This window comes from Heloderma suspectum, chromosome 4 (genome assembly GCF_057233095.1).
Source record: "Heloderma suspectum isolate Gila_16-S chromosome 4, 16-S_ref, whole genome shotgun sequence".
Taxonomy (NCBI): Eukaryota; Metazoa; Chordata; class Lepidosauria; order Squamata; family Helodermatidae; genus Heloderma; species Heloderma suspectum.
The window spans coordinates 280,925,461-280,944,776 of record NC_139461.1 but is presented as its reverse complement, the minus strand read 5'-3'; the positions used below and the strand labels follow the sequence as shown (position 1 = coordinate 280,944,776).

The window sequence follows — 19,316 nt, the reverse complement described above, 5'->3', positions numbered from 1 at the left end:
GGGCTTTAGAGGAGATGGCAGATGTGTACCTATTTTCCACCGTGGTGTTTAGGTCTAGGGACAGTATGGTGTCGATACCTGGGATGGGGAGAGATGCTCCTTAGGGCTCTTTCCAAAAAAGAACCAAAAACCTGTCCACTCTCTCCCACCTTCGCGGACATGTATAACCAATGTAGAAAATCCCACGCAGCTACGGGGCTGCTAACCAGGAGCACGCAAACACACGCAGCCTCCCTCCGTTGTCCGCACTTCCTAAAGAGGACGGCCAAGAAGATCCCTTGGGTTGGCTAACAAAACTCAAGCGTTAAGATGCGGGGCAGTTGTCGGGGGTGGGGGGCGCAGGCCTTCGGGGAGTAAAGGGCCCTTCCGAGAAAGCGGGCGCCCATTTATCCACTCCCTCCGCCGCCCCCTGTCCTTGGCATCTCACGCTGCCTGCACCGCTGCCCTGGCGGGGCAGCATTCCCCCCCCCCAGCAGTGGGAATGGGGCTGGGGGAATGGGCGATCCCCACCCACGCGGCGTGGCGCGTGCGCCTTTCTGTCCAGAGCTCAGCGCTGCGCTCTCGCCCTGCAGGTGCCCGCCTCTCCCCGGAGCCCCTCACTCACCTCGGCCGGCTGGAAGGCGCGGAGGGGCAGCCACCGAACGCAGCGGAAGGTGGGCGGACGACTCCGCCGTGGTGCTGGCACAGGTAAAAGCCGGGGGGCGGGGGCGGCGCGGGGCAGAGGCGAGGCAGCTGCGCCCGACGTTTGCGCTCTTGCCGCGGCTCCGGACTGTGAGCGGAGCAAGAGCAGCGAGCGCCGCATTTAACCGGGATCGTGTGGGGAGAGGCCCGGGGGGAAGGGGCCGACCCCTCCCTCTTGAGGCTGGAGCGAGTGGGGCTGCCCCATGGAGAGCGCCTTGGTTGCGCGGCTCCAGCCCCACCCACCTCCACCGACTGGCACGCACAGGAGGGGTGGCGCCGTGTGCGCGGGTCCTCCCCCCTGCTTCTCCGCCAGGGACCAGTGTCCTCTCCCACGAAGGTCTTGGACGGGGCGCGGGGGGGGGGGGGGTCTGGGCGTGGCACAAGAAGCGCGCACGGAAGCCAGACTGCCAATGGGTTTATACCAACGGGTATGCGTAAGGAAACACAAATCACATATTCGCGCAATTGCCCTGCGCACGAAGTAATGCGGGGCAGCTACCTCCCTTGGTTCCGTGTGCACAGTTAATGCGGATTAAGGCGTCCTCGCTTTACAGGAAAGCGTGCATGACGCAATAGGCATTTCAAATAAGCAACATAATATAGTTGCAACAGCCTCTAGAAAAAGTTCTGTACAATCAACTTTGAAGAACCAACATGCCTGAAGTATTTGGATGTTTAAAGAGTGAATGATAAAAATATAGCTATTAATATTTTCAGTCTGTACAGTAATTCATGAAAATTAATGGAAACATAACATTTTCAAGCTCTGTAATCTAGGATCTCTTTCATCATCCTGACTGCGAGCATGACCTGTTGATTAAAGGGCATTAAGGGGCAGCTTATCTTTATTAAAAAGTGAACTTGCGTAACACAGATTAATTAACACCCCCCATTGCCCTTTAATCACCCTATCATACAATCAGGCTGAATAAAGAGATCCTAGATTACAGTGTAAAAATCCAGGCATCCAGTAGTCACTGGTGCCAAAGAACTTGGATCTGATGACTCACAACTAGGGATACTTCTAGATGGACCCCCACCCAAGTACCACCAATTAGGAGACGTGCACCTATTCTGTCTTTCCCGCCTTAATGGATTTTCTATGATAAGGAGGAAAAGACAGAAGAAGCAGTGGGGAATCATGGGGGGTGGGGGCGTTTACAAATGGAAGATGCCATCATCTAGACCCCCAAAATTCCATAAGTGAGTCGGGGTGATTGCAGAATAGAAGCTCATCTCAAAGCACCTTAGGTTGCTGCAGAGATCAGGGGAGCAGTTTCATCTCCCATCTGGTTCCTAGACAATTCACTAACTCCTAGTTTTGTGAAAATGTTAATAAGCCTGAGCTGAACCATCACTAGTTGACTGGTGAAGGGTGGATTCCCCACTCCTATATTTTATTGTGCATTCATGATTCTAATATAGTCTAGTGATTCTGTTCATATGACCTTAAGGTCATGATAATTGTGAGAAAGGCATTTGAAAATATTGGACATGTCAGCTCCCAGACCAGGGTGATCATATATGTACCTGCCGCTACTAGGCCCTCAATACAAGACCAGGAAATGACTGTTATTCTAGATTAATAATTCTGGAATAAAAGTGTGCAAATTGCTGTTTGTTCATAACTGGAGTGAAGGCTATGTTGAATACAGGATTAAAGTATTATTATCGTCGTCGTCGTCATGTACAGACCAAATGGCACTCCACATAAAGAGAATCTCCGGTGTCTGCCCTCCTTCCATTTGTTCAACTTTTGATGCATTTTATTGCATATTTCATGACTCTGATACACAACTTGAAGGCATCACAATTACTCGGTTACACACAGTTTGTGCACTGGCATTATACATTTCCCACAGGCTAAAAGGAAGATTAATGTTACCACAACACTGACCTCCCAGGATAATATTATTAGCTTCACAAGTGAGAGTGAATTGTTTCTGCTATTTGTTTGAGCTGAGGAGTAGATAGCCCAGCCATTACTCCATCAAAACCTCTGTTGCTAGTATGTGGAAAGATAAGGCTAAGGAGCCATTTGCCTGAGGGGTTTCCAGATGAGGTTTTTATCATGCTGTCACCCTGCAGGGGCGGCATCAAGGGTGGGCATGGTCGGGCACCTGCTGAGGGCACACACCCCAGCAGGGACTCACTGACATGAGCCCCCTGGAGCTGCTGATCCACTTCACCATCGCAACCTGCATGTTCATTAGTCTCTCACTCTGGTCCAGACAACAGTAGCGGTGAGAAGGAGGAGCAATAGATGCCACTGCCTGCTTCCTTACTGGCTCTCTGCCTGTCAATCAAGCAAGTGGTAGTAATGATGGGAAAGAGGATGAGGAGCTACAGCAGCTGATGATGATGGCAGTGAGCAGGTAGACGCAATGAGGGAGGAGCCCATTGAAGACACCTTGCCCAAAAACCCTCAGAAACTTGCATTGTCACCCTGTCTCATTCATAAAAATTTACGGTTGGTGCAGACATAACTGGTGCAGACAAACACTCATAACTCTCCAGTGTTTTCCAACCGTTTCTTCCATCTTTTTCCTTACTGTGGAAAATCTGTTGAGGGGAACAGGATGAAATAGCCACACAACGTCTTCTGACTCGTGGTGCTAGGAGCCCTCTGACTGGAAAAGCAACCTATTGGCTCATGTGGGGTTTGTTTGTTTATTTTCTATACCACCTGTCTGGGCAGTTCACAGAAATTAACACCACAGAGTACAGCATAAAACAATATAAAATCTGAAAGCTTAAAACCACAATGTAACAATGTAACCAGAATAAAACCTAGCAGCAATGCAGAGATTTAAAATACAGATTTAAAAACCAAAGCTAAAGGACAAGGAAGTTAACATGCTAAAATTCTGGGAGAATAAAAAGGTCTTCACCTGGCACCAGAAGGAGTACAACGTAGGCACCAGGTGATCCTCTCAACGGAGCTCATTCCACAGCCAGGGGGCCACAGTAAAAAAGGCCCTCTTCCTGGTAGCCACCTGCTTCACTTCCTTTGGCAGGGGCTCCTGATGATATTAGGGTCTGGCCAGGCACATATGGAATGCATCAGTAGGTGGAGTCAATATTGCTTAGCTCTCACTTACAGTCAGGGCCAGAAATATTGGAACAAGGATAACTGTTTTGGCAATTGGCCTCTGTACACCTGATGGGAGCGAAGTCAGGACTTTCAGCCGTAATTCAAGGAGTTTGACAAAAGTGGGGCACTAACCATTCAGGAAGGACAGCCAGTGGCATACACACACACCCATCATTGGTGGCTGAGAAGTAATGGAACGAATGGCTGACAAGCAGCTGCATGGCCAGGTGTGGCCTATTTCCTGGGTACCCCATGACCAGTCAAGCAGATTAAAGGCCTGGAGGTGGTTCTGAGTGTTACATTGCATTTGGTAGCTGTTCACTGGAACTCCCAACTAGGGATGTACGAAAATTCTGCCATGGATCTTGGGGAGGCCGAATGCCAGCGTATTCGGCCCCCCAAAATCAGTGGCAGAACGGCCCGCCACCCCCCCGGGATGAGACTTACCTTGGGCGGATCTTCCTGGTGGCGGTTCGGTGGCAGTTCAGCAGCAGTTTGGCGGTGGTTCAGCAGCGGCAGCCGGTCTTCTGACCGGCTGCCACCGCCGCCATTCCCAGTTTAAAAAAAAAAAAGTGATAGACTACATAAAGATTTACGTAGCCTATCACGGCTAGGTTTTTTAAAAAAAAGTGATAGGCTACGTAAATGTTTACGTAGCCTATCACGGCTGACTTTTTTAAAAAAACGTGCGTACGCAAATGGCGGCAGCCACAGCCGCCGCCATTGGCCTTCCTTATTTTGGCATGTCTTAATCTACGTAAACATTTATGTAGACTAAGACAGCGAAAATAAGGGGAACGCAAATAGCGTCATTCCCCTTATTTTTGCCGTCTTAGTCTACGTAAACATTTACATAGACTAAGACGTGCCAAAATAAGGAACGCAAATGGCGGCGGCCATGGCCCCCGCCATTTGTGTACGCGGGTTTTTTGTTTTTTGTTTTTAAGTCAGCCGTGATAGGCTACATAAACATTTACATAGCCTATCACGGCTGACTGCAGGGACACAAACGGCGGCGGCTACGGACGCCGCCATTTGCGTCCCTGCTAGCCAGCGGCCGGATGTCCGGCTCCTGGCGGAGCCGGCCGGCAGCTCCGCAGAATCCCTGCGGAGCACAGCCGGCCGGCCAGGATTCCAGGGGGGAGGAACGGAGCGCCTCCCTCCCCAACCATCAACATAAGTCGCGAAAGGTAAGTATCTTTCGTACATCCCTACTCCCAACGTGAGGTCCAAAGAGGTGTCCATGTGAGTGAAGGAGGCCATCATTAGGCTGAGGAAACAAAAACCCATCAGAGAGATAGCAAAAACTTTGGGAGTGGCCAACACAACAGTTTGGAACATCCTGAAAAAGAATGAATTAACTGGCAAGCTCAGCAACAGCAAAAGACCTGGAAGGCCACGGAAGATAACTAAAGTGTATGACTCCAGAATTCTGCTCAGGGTGAAGAGGAACCCTTGCACAACATCTAGCCAGGTCAAGAGCGCTCTTGCGGAGGTAGCTTTGTCATTGTCAACATCTACAGTCAAGAGACGGCTTTATGAATGTAAATACAGAGGCTTCACAACAAGGTGCAAACCACTGGTAACGCTCAAGAACAGACAGGCCAGATTAGCCTTTGCCAGCAAACACCTAAAAAAGCCTGCCCAGTTCTGGAATAAGATTCTTTGGACTGATGAAACCAAGATTAATTTGTATCAGAATGATGGGAAGAGAAAAGTATGGAGAAGGAAAGGAACAGCTCATGATCCAAAGCATACCACATCATCTGTCAAACATGGCGGAGGCAGTGTTATGGCATGGGCATGTATGGCTGCCAATGGAACCAGGTCACTGGTGTTTATTGATGACCTGACTGCTGATAAAAGCAGCAGGACAAATTCTGAAGTGTATAGAGCTATACTTTATGCTCAGATTCAGCCGAATGCTGCCAAACTGATAGGACGCCGCTTCCTATTGCAGATGGATAATGACCCAAAATATACAGCAAAAGCTACCCAAGAGTTTCTCCAGGCAAAGAAGTGGGATGTTCTTCAGTGGCCACGTCAGTCACCTGATCTCACCCCAATAGAGCATGCTTTTCACTTACCGATGACAAGACTGAAGGCAGAAAGACCCACAAACAAGCAGCAGCTGAAGGCAGCTGCAGTAAAGGCCTGGCAAAGCATCTCGAGGGAGGAAACTCAGCATTTGGTCATGTCCATGGGTTCCAGACTTCAAGCAGTCGTTGACTGCAAAGTATTTTCATCCAGGTATTAAAGACGATCTTTAAGTTTGAAATGATGTTGGTTTGTTCCATTACTTATGAGCCACCAACGATGGGTGTGTGTGAATGCCACTGCCTGTACTTTCTGAAGGGTTAGTGCCCCACTTTTGTTACACCCCTTGAATTACAGCTGAAAGTCCTCACTTCACTCCCATCTGGGTGTGTTTCCTTTCAACTTCAGTGTGGTGGTGTACAGAGGCCAACTGCCAAAACAGTTATCCTTGTTCCAATATTTCTGGCCCTGACTATATTTCAAACTGTTGTTCCTTTTAATGATTAGGTATATAACTGTCCTGTTCGTCTGCACATTATATGATCTAAGACAGAGGTGGGTAGACTTGAAGTCTGTAGAATCTACTGTATTTTTCACTAGAACCCCGAGGTCCACCATCCCAAACCAGTTGTAATACAGTGACTCAAGAAGGCAGACAGAGAATTGTGAAACAAGGTGCCTTGGAGCACATGCTCAGCTCAGGAATTTGTTTTCAGTACCAGAACAGGAGCTCAGATACAAATTTGTTTACACACAAATCTACTCCTGTTTCCTCCCAAGTCTTCTTGCTTAATTTAGAAATGGAAAGAGTTTTTCATTATCACCATTGTTAAATTACTGGAAGCTGGAAACCTGTCAGGAATGAATCTGAGCATGTGGAGATGTCTGGCAGCTCAGATTCAGAATCAGAATGGGGACAGCACAAACAGAGGGAGGCACCCTCCCTAGTAAGCCCAGATCTTGACACACAGATGGCCCAGCCTGAATGGCTCCCCCATTCCTCCACCATGAGAACCCAGGTTTCAGAGGGAGAGGAGGAGGAGGGTGAGGGGCGTGACTAGAGGGATGCTAGGGTCCGTCGCAGAGCAAAGCAGAAAAAGTTAGGGGCAGGGCTCAGATGCTCCGCAGGTTGGCCATTCGTGGAAGCCAACATAGGAGGGAGCCACCCTAAGGGAGGGGCATCCCTTCAAAGCAAGTCTGGCCAAGAAGTTCATGTCCAGACTGCTGGCAGCTTCTCTAACTTCCACTTTGTCTCCTCTATTGATATTTGTAGATGTGTGGATTAGCTGGTTCTATGCGGTCTGAGAATTTCCTAGAATCTGCATTTGTAAAGAACCTAGTGGGTAACTAATAAAGAAGTGTAGCTCGAAGCCTTGTTTCCTGGAGTGTGTTGACTGTGAAGGGAGAGGACAAGGGAATGTGACAAAACCCTTGCCAATCTACTGTAAGTCACCCAGACCTCAATCACCCTTAAGTCAGGCCCATCCTGGCATTAAACCCGGGGTGCAGAACCCAGGTCTGGCCCTCCTCAGTTCCCAATCCAGCCCTCCGGGTTTCACCAGATGGCCACACCCCTTTCCCCTGATCACCTATCATTTAGTGGCTTCCCAGCTTCTGCATGTTTTTCCCCCCATACTAAAAGGCTGAAATGCCTCTCCTAAGGCTTAGTTACTGCAGTGAGAGCTGTAAGATACAATATGCTGGTATTTGGAGTATTTTGGCTCCACCCCTTTTACCTTTAGCCCCACCCCCTTTGTCTTCAGCCCCGCCCACCACTGGAATGTGGCCCCTGGAGAGGTTCTCTGAAATTGAATTCAGCTGTCAGCCTGAGAGAGGTTCAACACCCTTGCATTAAACTCTCCCATCTGTGTTGGGCTTTTAAAGCATCCTCACTCCATACCTTTTGCTTCCAAGCCTCCTAAGTACTCCTACTTTCTCTGCATGTGGCACATCACTCTAGCAAAGGCCTGGCTGGCTTTAACCTTCAGTCACTTAAATTGGGGTAAACGGGAGTAAACATGTGTATAAGTGTGAAGAGACTCAGACCCAGAACCTGCTGAAGTACATGTAGTTCTGACCAACGTAAGCAAGTATCTCCACACAAATTATACTCACACTGTCCTGAGAGCACTGGACTGGCCAGGACGTGAACTGGACATTAATAGCATTTCATTACTTTATGTAGTGATGTGTTTAATTGCATGGAATTTCCTTGGCAGGTCAGAATCATGCTTAATTTGTCTTGAGCCTTTCGTGTTCATGCTTGTACAGAAACAGGTGGCAAGGAAAGCTGTGTTCAGGTGGAAATATCAATCATGAAATGTGTCCATCAAATTCTAGCTTTACATAATTGGGAAATTATTCACACCTTCTCAGCATTTTATCCATGCTCCTCAATGGCCAGGGAGGGTTTTTGTTTTTATTCTTTATTCCACTGTTGGTATGTGTTTGGAAACATTCTTTAACAGTGAAGATATGGAACATGAATATGGAGGGGGAGGGGATGAGAGAGCAAAAGCTTCTCCAAGGTGTTATTACAACAATGGAAGGAGAAGCAAATGGAGGAGTATCGGAGTTTTTTAAAAGGAATCATCTTTGCTGCGCTTTGGTCTAAGCAGGGCTCCACGAGCGAGTGCTCCGCACCAGTAAAAATCACCTCATAGAATATACTTCCCGGTGGGGGTGGGAGTGAACGTCATATGACTGGCAGGGGCTGCTCAACCAGTAAGAGAGGCTTCCCCCCCTCTCCCCCCTTTCTCCTTTCGCCTGAAGCTCCAGTTGCACCTGCATTTTAGGAGCAAGCCTAATTGATCACAATGGGAGTTACTTCCAAATAGACACACATATGGTTGTGCTGGGAAAGAGTGGGAGGAGAACCCAGGGATGGGAAACCAGCCCCCTTTCTAACCAAACCAATACTGTGCAGGATCTCTATAACGAATGTGTGAAGTAGTTACTTTCTAGGGCACTAAACCAAAGAATTGGAGCCTTAAGATTGCACTTTAGAGCATTTAGGGAATATGCTTTAAACTGTGCCATTTCAGTTGAGGGGGATCTCTGTAAATTCTGATGTGGGCATTCAGGGGACAAGCCTCACTGAGCACAATGGGAGTTACTTCCGAGTAGACATTAATTGATTTGTGCAGGGATGGAAACACACAGGAAACACCCCTTGACCGGGGTCATGGTGAAAGGCACACCCCTGGGCAGGGCTGGCATACCCGAGGTAAATGCAGGGGTTGGGACACACAGCAACTATACCACCGAGAACCCAACTTGAGGGGGAAAATTGGACTTTAAGCAGTCTCAGGAAATCCACTTTTCCCCTGGTGGCTGCTGGATGGCCATGACGTTGTGTCTCCCTAATGACCTCCACACACCGCTGTCTCGGAGTAAATCGCTGGTGGACACACACACACCCAAGTAGGGATATCGGAGAATTTCTCCACAAATCTCCGGGAGGCCAAATGCCAACACATTCGGGCCCCCAAAATTGGTGGAGAAACGGTCCACCACACACACCCCGGCACCCCCGGGATGGGACTTACCTTGTGTGAATGTCCCTGGCGGCGGCGGCTCCCGGCAGCGGGGCAGCGGCGGGGCGGCAGCGGCCGGTCTTCTGACTGGCTGCCGCCGCCGCCATTTCCAAGTTAAAAAAAAGAAAGAAGAACAAACGTGATAGGCTACGTAAAGATTTACGTAGCCTATTACGGCTAGATTTTCAAAAAACACCGTGATAGGCTACGTAAATCTTTATGTAGCCTATCATAGCTGACTTTGGGGGGAAAAAAGCGTGTACGCAAATGGCGGCGCCCATGGGCGCCGCCATTTGCGTTCCTTATTTGGGCACGTGTAGTCTACGTAAACATTTACGTAGACTACAGTGAAAATAAGGGCAACGTACGCGCTTTTTTTTTCCCCCAAAGTCAGCCGTGATAGGTTACGTAAACATTTACGTAGCCTATCATGGCTGACTGCAGGGACGCAAACGGCAGCGGCTACGGCCACCGCCATTTGCATCCCGGCAGGAGAAGAGGTTTCGCGGCGGGAGGGATGTGGCGCTTCCCCCCCGGCCAGAATTTCGGCCGGAGGGACGTGGCGCCTCCCCCCCGGCCAGAATTTCAGCGGGGAGGGATGGGGCGCCTCCCCCCCCGCCCAGACTTTCGGGGGGAGGGACAGAGCGCCTCCCCCCCACTGCGAAGCAAGCTGCGGGACCAGGTAAGGGACTTTCGTCCATCCCTACACCCAAGCACGTAAAAAGCAGAAACCTACAAAAATGCTAGTTTCAGATGTCAAGACCATGGGGTGGAGGGAACTATCTACTCTAGTGAGATTGTCTTAGGTTTGTGGTCATTGTTTGCAAATACTGTTTTATGTGGGTGGTAATAGTAGGTTGTATCCAATATTGGTCTAACTTAAGTCCCATTCATTTCAATAGATCTACTCTAAGTAGGATTAACATTGAATACAAGCTGATGATTTGCAACTGCAGAGATTTCCAGTCGTGTGTTAATTCTCAGTTGACATTCCAGAATGTATTATGCATTTGCTACCTTTTTTTTTATAAAGAAGGGACCCAATGCAGATGTGCATTTCGACCAAAACTTCCAATCCCATTTTAAATTGTATATTTTATGAATTAGTCAGTGGGTCACCAGATTGATTGATGGAGTGTTACATGCTATTTTTAGATAACAATTGTCCATCGACATTGTTGAATTACACATTTAAGATAACATGTCATTTGACCCGAAGCCCCCACTGAACTTGGTAGGAGCTACTTCTGAGTAAGCATGTTTAAAATTGTGCTGTACATGGCTTTAGGAACACCACTCTTTCAGCCTCTGCCCTCCTTCTTTAATATAGGGATAATTACACAAAACTCTCTGTTGTTGTTGTAAGGATTACTGAGATAATGTATGTGAAACACTTTAGCCACTCAGGAAGCACTTTATAGAAGCCATTTGGCCATAGCTCACAGGCAGAGCACTTGTGCTGCATGCAGAAGGTTCCAAATTCAGTCTCGGTTGTCTCCAGACAGGGCTGGCAAACCTCCTGCCTGAAACCCTGGAGAGCTGCTGCCACTTAGTGTGTTGACATTACTTATGGACCAATGGTCTGACTCAGTATAAGGCAATTTCCTATATTTTATTTATTTATTTATTATTAAATTTATTAATCGCCCATCTGGCTGGTCACCCAGCCACTCTGGGCGATGTACAACATACAATAAAACAGTTTAAAACAATAAAATTCTACAGTAAAAACATTTTCTAAAATACCCTAACCAACCCCAAATGCCTGCCTGAACAACCACGTTTTTAATGCACGACGGAAGCTCATTAAAGAGGGGGCATGACGGAGTTCCCTAGGGAGGGAGTTCCACAGAGTGGGGGCCACCACAGAAAAGGCCCTCTCCCTCGTCCCCACCAGTCTAGCTGTCCTGGCTGATGGGACAGAGAGAAGGCCATCCGAGGCTGATCTTGTTAAGCGGCCTGTCTGGTGCTGCTGGAGGCGCTCCTTAAGATAGGCTGGGCCGGAACCATATAGGGTTTTAAAGGTCAAAACCAACACCTTGAATTTGGCCCGGAAAACAATTGGTAACCAGTGCAACTCCTTCAGCACTGGAGTGATGTGATCTCGCCGGCGGCTGCCTTTCATCAGGCGAGCCACCGCGTTCTGTACCAGCTGCAGCTTCCGAACCGTCTTCAAGGGTAACCCCACGTAGAGCGCATTACAGTAGTCTAAACAAGAGGAGACCAGGGCATGTACTACCAATGGGAGCAGATGGTCGGGAAGGAAGGGGCGCAGCCGCCATATCAGATGGAGTTGATACAGTGCTGTCCGGCTCACAGCGGACACCTGAGCCTCCATGGACAGCTGGGAGTCCAAAATGACCCCCAGGCTGTGGACCTGGTCTTTCAAGGGTAGCCGTACCCCATTCAACACCAGGTCAACATCCCCCAGCCTCCTCTTGTCTCCCACCAAAAGTACCTCGGTCTTGTGAGGGTTCAGCTTCAGCTTATTCCTCCCCATCCAGCCACTCACCGTCTCCAGACATTTGGACAGGGATTCTACGGCCAACCTTGGTGAAGATTTGAACGAGAGGTAGAGCTGCGTGTCATCCACATATTGATGACACTGCACCCCAAACCTCCTGATGATAGCCCCCAGCGGCTTCACATAGATGTTAAATAGCATTGGGGAGAGGATGGAACCCTGTGGCACCCCACAAGTAAGTGGCCACGGGTCCGAAACCTCCTCTCCCAGTGCTACCCTCTGGTACCTGCCGGAGAGGAAGGACGGGAACCACCGCAATACGGTGTCTCCAATGCCCAACCCCTCCAGGCGGTCCAGGAGGATACCGTGGTCAACAGTATCAAAAGCCGCTGAGAGGTCAAGGAGAACAAGGAAGGAGCATTCGCCCCTATCCAGAGCCCTCCTCATATCCTCCTATATTCACAAGGGTCTCATTGAATGTATGCCTGAGATCTCTGTATTGTACACCTATATCATAAATATAGCCATGTATCAGAATACATTTGGGAAGGGGTGTAACTCAGCGATAGAGCACATGCTTTGCATGGAGAAGGTCCCAGACAGAGCTGGAAAAACCCCTGCCTGAAACCTTGGAGAGCCCCTGCTATTCAGTCTTAGCAATACTGGGCTAGATGGGCCAATGGTCTGACTCTGTATAAGGCAGCATCCTCTGTTCCTATGTATTGTGCTTTATACTTCTATTTAACTCAGTGGAACTTCGCTTCACTTTGGCTAGATCAGCCTTCCCCAACACAGCGCCCCCCTGATGTTTTGAAGTACAACTCTGTCAGTTGACTGGGGCTGATGGGAGTTCAAGTCCAAAACTTCTGGAAGGCACCAGGTTGGGGAAGACTGATCTGTGCCCATTCTTACTTAGTTTCCTGGCTGGGGAATGCTGGGAGTTGTAGGACGTTTTTCTGTCTAAACCTGCATAGGATTGTGCCCTTGCACAGCTTTGCAGAGTTGTTTGAATCATGACCAAGAGGATTCAAGCACTGAAAGAGAAGGCTTTTGACAATGTTCAAAAACACTGAAGCCCCATCCAAGCTGAAGACATGACATGGTGTAGACATGACAAAGCAATAATACAACACAGTATTGAAAACCTTGTATGGATTCAGTATAATGAATGTCAGAAGGAATGAATAATTCCCCTGTAATCCTAAACATATACCATGTGCTAGAAAGGATAGATTTGGTTTGATAAACTCCCTTCAGCAATTGCCCATTGACATTACAGAATGTAAATTTAAACCAGATGATGGACTTTGGGTGGTCTCAAGATTCAAAACGTGGAACACCATCTAAAGATGCAGCATCAAAACAATTCAGCCTAAATGTTTAAACACCAATAGATGGTTTTGATGAGGTAGATGTGACCCTACTGATTTGGCAAGCTGAACAACTGGACTTCAGATCCCATATCACAAGATGATCCCATATCGTAGCCCTCTAAAAGCCAAACTACACATTACATTTGTCACATAGTTTGCCATTGCATAGATGGTCTTTCTTTCTTTCACAAATAGCCAGCATGGGTAAGGGGGCAAACTAAACAGGGGCTGTAGTGTGGGGGGAGGGTGGCTGTAACCCTTTGCCCCCACCACAGTCCCAGTCAGAATCCCTTTCCCCACTCCTGCTATTTGCAATAGCAGGAAAGCTCCTGTTGATGCCAATAGAAGCATTCCTCCCATTGCAAATAGCAAGAATGGAAAGGCCAATTCCAATTAGGACCACAATGGGGGAAAGGGTTAAAGTCCCCTCTCTCCCTCCTCATCTCATGTCCAGATCTGGTTCACACACCAGCTATTTCCAGAAGAAAGAAAGAAAGAAAGAAAGAAAGAAAGAAAGAAAGAAAGGAAGGAAGGAAGACAGACACACACACACACACACACACACACAACAATTGTACAAGGACAAACTAGCCCACTGGGGTGGGAAAAAGCCTTTTTCCTATCTGTACAATGATATGTCAGTAACATACAGCCTGTAAACAAATCATGAAGAAATCATGAATGAGTCATGTGCGCTCATTAGCAAACCTCAAGATTCAAGTTGTCAGTGGACCAGAACAAGGACGTGACAGTGGCCACCCTGGAGTTTACTCCAAGAACATTGTATTTAAGGAAGTTTTGTAAAGATAAAAGATGTAACACTTTGAATGTTTCAGTAAACACAGGTACTTAAGTTAAACCTTTTGATAGATTTGATTTTTCTCTGTGAACTGTGTTCATGGATAACCAACTGGTTTATTTTTTAATTATCTATAACAGGGTTGGACAACCCAGCACTATCCAGATGTTTTGAACTACAGCTCCTATCATCCCTGAGCATTGGCCATGCTGGCTGTGACTGATAGGAGTGGTAGTCCAAACCATATGGAGGACACCAGGTTACCTATCCATGATGATAGAAATGAAGAAGAATTATAACATTAAAACAAAAATGTAAAAGTTTGAAGAACAGATATATTGTTCTGTACAAAAATATTGGGAAGAAAGGAGGTTTCTAATAATCAAATTATATCCATATTGCTACATTCTTGAGTCTCAGCAGAGTTACTGACAACCCAGTCTTCAATCAGATAAGTGGAGAGATAAGGAAGAAGACAGAAGAAGATAAAAGGGAAGCAAGAGGTGGGAAGGCTGGGGTAGGTGAAAGCTTTTGTGTGTTAGCTGGAAGGAGTCAGACAGAGTACAATATATAAACAAAAACAGATATATAAATAAATAACCTGTTCTCACTCTCCAGCCAGAAGCAAGTTCAAAGCCCCAAATTATTTAGAGACTCCACTGGTTGCTTTCCATTTCTTTCAAGTGCTGATGAATCCATTCAGCATGTAAATGGATCAGGGATTAATTTTAGGTTTTGACCTGATTTGGATGTATGTAAAGCTGGAAAATGCACAAACCTTATGCATGTACAATCCACCCTCACACCACCCCTTCCTTCCTTTCTTGGCACACTATGATTAGCTCAAGAAGTCTTCAATAAACCATAGTTTCTAATTAAATCCAGACAGGAAAACTATAGTTACCAAGGGGGCAGCTCTAAGGGCGATCTGCTGAGAGCTGGCTGCATTTGGAGGTTGTTCAGAGCACATGCGGGCTGCCATCCCACAGTCACCCTGGAGCTTTTCATGGAAAAACCGGATTTCCCGAGACTACTTAAACTTCAATTCTTTTCCTTGAGTCGGGTTCTCTGTGCTCTAGTTATGTGCCCCAACCTCCGCATTTGCTTTGGATATGCTAGCCCTGCCCAGCAGTGTGCCTTTCACTGTGACCCAGGTCAAGGGGTGTTTCCTGTCCCTGTCTTTCCCAGCAGAAACATATGTGTGTCGACTCAAAAGTAACTCCCATTGTGGTCAATGAGGCTTATTCCCAAGATGTGTACTCCCGAAGTTACTGAGATTCCCATGAATCAAAATACTGTATTTAGGAGCTTTAAAGCTATGTCAAAACTGTGTGTCTTTCATGTCTGCTTTCTTGCTTTTCGAAGGTAATTAATTCACAGATTTGCCCCTTTGCAGCATCGGGAGCTTCAGGGAAGGGAGAAGGCTGCAGCTGTGTTTCTCTAATGTTTGCTTAGCTGTAAGGAAGGAGGGGTAGGAGAAGTCTCTCGCATTGGTTGATCAGCCCCTGCCAGTCTGATAACGTTCACTCCAAACCCCCCAACCCACTCAGAAATATGTTACTGTGAAGTGACTTAGAAAGGTACAGTGCACTCATTCGTGCAGCCCTGCGTGGACCAAAGCCAATTCCCTGAAAAATCCGGGTAATCCTACATTCGCTTCTCCTCCCACTGTTGTGGAGATTCCCCCCCCCCAGACTGGAACAAGCCAGGATCTTAAACCAGGTTTGGAAGTTGATTTAAGATCCTGGCTTATTACAATTTCATAAAGATAGTTTCCTAGTTCACATGTAATGGGAAACTATGGTTAATTGAAGGCTTCCTGGGTTAATCATGGCACACTAAGAATGGACAAGGGAAGGGGTGGCGTGATGACAAGCATCTCCTCCCATATTTACCTACTCAGATCCTAAGGTCTTCAAGGACTCCCCTCCAGGAGAGGATCTAAACCAGAGCAAAGTGTAAAAATTAAATCAATAAGCTGAGTGTGTATGTCCAACCTGGGCCAAGTATGGCTGATGGGAGTTTCAGAAACAAAAGAGGGCTAATGAGAAATCCAATTGGACTTGCACGTGTATTGGCTTATGTCCCAGGTTTAATCCACACTATCTCCAGTTAGGGTTAGGAAAGACTCAAAAGACTCCAGCTTACAGCCCTAGAGAATCACTGCCTGTCAGTTTAATAGACAATACTGAGCTTAATAGACCAATGGTCTGTCTCGGTATAAGGGAACTTCCTATGTATGTCCCAAGATAGCTTAAAGTGGCTAACAAATAAAATATGAATGCAAGCAAAGGAAAGTGGAAGGCAAAAGGAAGAGGGGCCGACCAAGGGCAAGATGGGTGGATGATATTCTGGAGGTGACGGACTCGACCTTGGGCGAGCTGGGGGTGGCGATGGCTGACAATTCTAGCGTGGGTTGGTCCATGAAGTCATGAAGAGTCGGAAGCGACTGAGCGAATAAATAACAAAAAACAAACAAACATCTTGCCACACAGTTTTAAAAAGCCAAAGAACTTTAACACAGCAGCAGGAAAGGCAACTAAAAAGAGGGATTCTAGTTTATGGTGCACACATTTATTCATCCTGCATTTGTCTCTGCTAAGCAGGTTTTGCAGAATTTTATGTTATTGATCAAAACAGCAACAGCGCAGCAAAAGAAAGTAAGAATCACATGTGCATTCACCATGGGAAGCAAGGGCTCTCTCCAGCCACTTTGAACTTGGGTGGTAAGGTGCAAAAGAGAGCTTCAGCTAATAGGTGAGATTGAAATGTAATTACATACATACATACATACATACATACATGTAGAACAGGGCTCCTGCACCTTTAGTAGTTGTGACATGACAGCTGCTGAATTTCCCTCTCTTCTGCACAAAGGTTTAAAGTGCAGGATCCCTATCCTCTTTGGCACTTGCCCACCCTATTTTGAACTCTCTTAAAAACTATTGTCTGTGTCTCCAGCCAACAGATCTCCAGGTGTCATGAACAGAGCTCTTGGAATGCAGCAAAGAGACACAGCAGGATCAAAGCTGTCATTACAGGCACTGAGATGGAGGGTAATTTGCAAGTGCAAAACATTCCAGAAAGAGTTCAGTCAGTTTCAGTGTACTTCTGTGATACCCAGTGATTGCTGGGATGAGGCTGCTAAGCCTTTCAAATCAAAGCATGTGGCATGCAATGCAACCCTATACATGTTTTAGTGGAAAGGCAGCATCTAAATTTATATATATATATACATACACACACACACACACACATAAATGACCTGTGTGCAGTGAGGCTTTCTCCCAGGTAATTATACTCAGGCTGCAATCTTGTAGGACGTACACACCTGGCCTTTTTTTTTTTTTACTTCTTTCTGGGGTTCTACTGTGCTTCTCATTTAGATCCAATCCACAGCAAATCGACCCTCTCCGAGATGGAGTGCGCAGGTATCTTCAGCTCCCATCTGACCGGACTGTGCTGATCCTCCATGCAAAAGTTGCTCAGAAATCATATGGCAATGAAAAAAGGTAGGAAATCATCTCGAATCCTGTTAAAACCAGATGGCCACAAGAGACTCTACAGTAGAAAGATTAAATGGCATATGTTTGTGTATCTGTGCATTGTATGTGAGGTGTACTGTGGGTCTCACGATTTTCCAGTTGTCAGTGCATGCCCATCTCTGCTTCCCAGATAGCTGGTCCTCTTTCTGACTCTGGTTCACCTTCTAATTTCCCTACCACCATCTTATATGTAGAGCACCAAGAGAGAGCATGTAGCAGATGATATTCTGGTTCTATCAGGGCATCAGGGACACAGATACCTTAAATGGCATATTCTCCCACTCATGTTTATTTATTTATTTATTTATTACATTTGTATCCCACCGTTTTTCCTCTTTAGGAACCCAAGGCAGTGCACATAATCCTCCTCTCTCCATTTTAGCCTCACAACAACAACCCTGTGAGGTAGGTTGGGCTGAGTGTCTGTGACCGGCCGAAGTCACCCACTGAGCTTCCATGGCCGAGTGGGGACTAGAACCCGGATCTCCTGGCTCCCAGTCCAACACTCTTGCCACTACACCACACTGGCTGTCACTGCCAGCATGCCATGCTTTTGACTTTTAAAAGCAGGCTATTTTTCCTCACTGCTAAGCCAGTGGAGGCTGGGGACTGTGATTTCGGTGGGGCCATGAATCCATTCTGGGTTTCAGTCAGAACCAGCCAGAACTCTGAAGGAGCCATCCAAGGTGCTGAACCTATTTTGGGGATAGGGTTCAGCACCTCAGATAGCTCCTTTAGAGTTCTGGCTGGTTCTGACTGAAACCCAAAATGGATTCACAGCCCCACTGAAATTGTAGCCACCAGCCTCAACTGCACTAAGCCATCAAATTTCAGTGGCAAATTCAGCAGTGTGGCTGTGGTGTTTATTATTTATTTTTATTTATTATTAAATTTATTAATCGCCTATCTGGCTGGTCACCCAGCCACTCTGGGCGATGTACAGCGTACAATAAAACAGTTTAAAACAATAAAATTCTACAGTAAAAACATTTTCTAAAATACCCTAACCAACCCCAAATGCCTGCCTGAACAACCACGTTTTTAATGCACGACGGAAGCTCATTAAAGAGGGGGCATGGTGGAGTTCCCTAGGGAGGGAGTTCCACAGATTGGAGGCCACCACAGAAAAGGCCCTCTCCCTCATCCCCACCAGTCTAGCTGTCCTGGCTGATGGGACAGAGAGAAGGCCATCCGAGGCCGATCTTGTTAAGCGGCCTCTCTGGTGTTGCTGGAGGCGCTCCTTAAGATAGGCTGGGCCAGAACCATATAGGGTTTTAAAGGTCAAAACCAACACCTTGAATTTGGCCCGGAAAACAACTGGTAACCAGTGCAGCTCCTTCAGCACTGGAGTGATGTGATCTCGCCGGCGGCTGCCTTTCATCAGGCGAGCCGTCGCGTTCTGTACCAGCTGCAGCTTCCGAACCATCTTCAAGGGTAACCCCACGTAGAGCGCATTACAGTAGTCTAAACGAGAGGAGACCAGGGCATGTGTGGATTGTGGTAGTGCAAAAAAGGCTGGGGGAGGAGATCTCATGTCTCCCACAGGCTGCATGTTGCCTACCCCTGTTGTACATGCATGAGAATCTGGCAACACTGATTCCAAGAGTGGTGCTAGCCAGCCCAAAAGCAGTGTGTGAGAGAATTGTGCTGCTTGTTCATCTGGCCAGCACCCATCCAGTTGGGAGAAGTCACCCAGAGGTCTCTGCGCCATCACAGAGGTGACTCTTCATTTCCAATTGGGCTTGTTGCCTGACTGTAGATTTTTAAAAAGCTGAAATGAAAAATGT

At 47.3% G+C, this 19,316-nt stretch overlaps 2 protein-coding genes across 3 annotated transcripts in view; one reads left to right on the top strand and one right to left on the bottom strand.

The window, feature by feature from the left end:
- Nucleotides 1-1,034, bottom strand: part of MATN4 (matrilin 4) — a 56,211-nt gene extending 55,177 nt beyond the window's left edge. Inside the window, exon 1 of one of the 2 annotated variants that reach the window (XM_084853979.1) lies at nt 605-1,034. The gene's annotated coding sequence lies outside the window, so the exon portion shown is untranslated. The remainder of the gene's footprint in view (nt 1-604) is intronic. The other variant, XM_084853980.1, reaches the window with a different exon arrangement.
- Nucleotides 1-19,316, top strand: part of RBPJL (recombination signal binding protein for immunoglobulin kappa J region like) — a 66,672-nt gene that overhangs the window by 17,642 nt on the left and 29,714 nt on the right. Inside the window, exons 2-3 of the mRNA XM_084853981.1 lie at nt 573-687; nt 17,371-17,496. Of these exons, the coding sequence (XP_084710107.1) occupies nt 573-687; nt 17,371-17,496 (241 nt within the window). The remainder of the gene's footprint in view (nt 1-572; nt 688-17,370; nt 17,497-19,316) is intronic.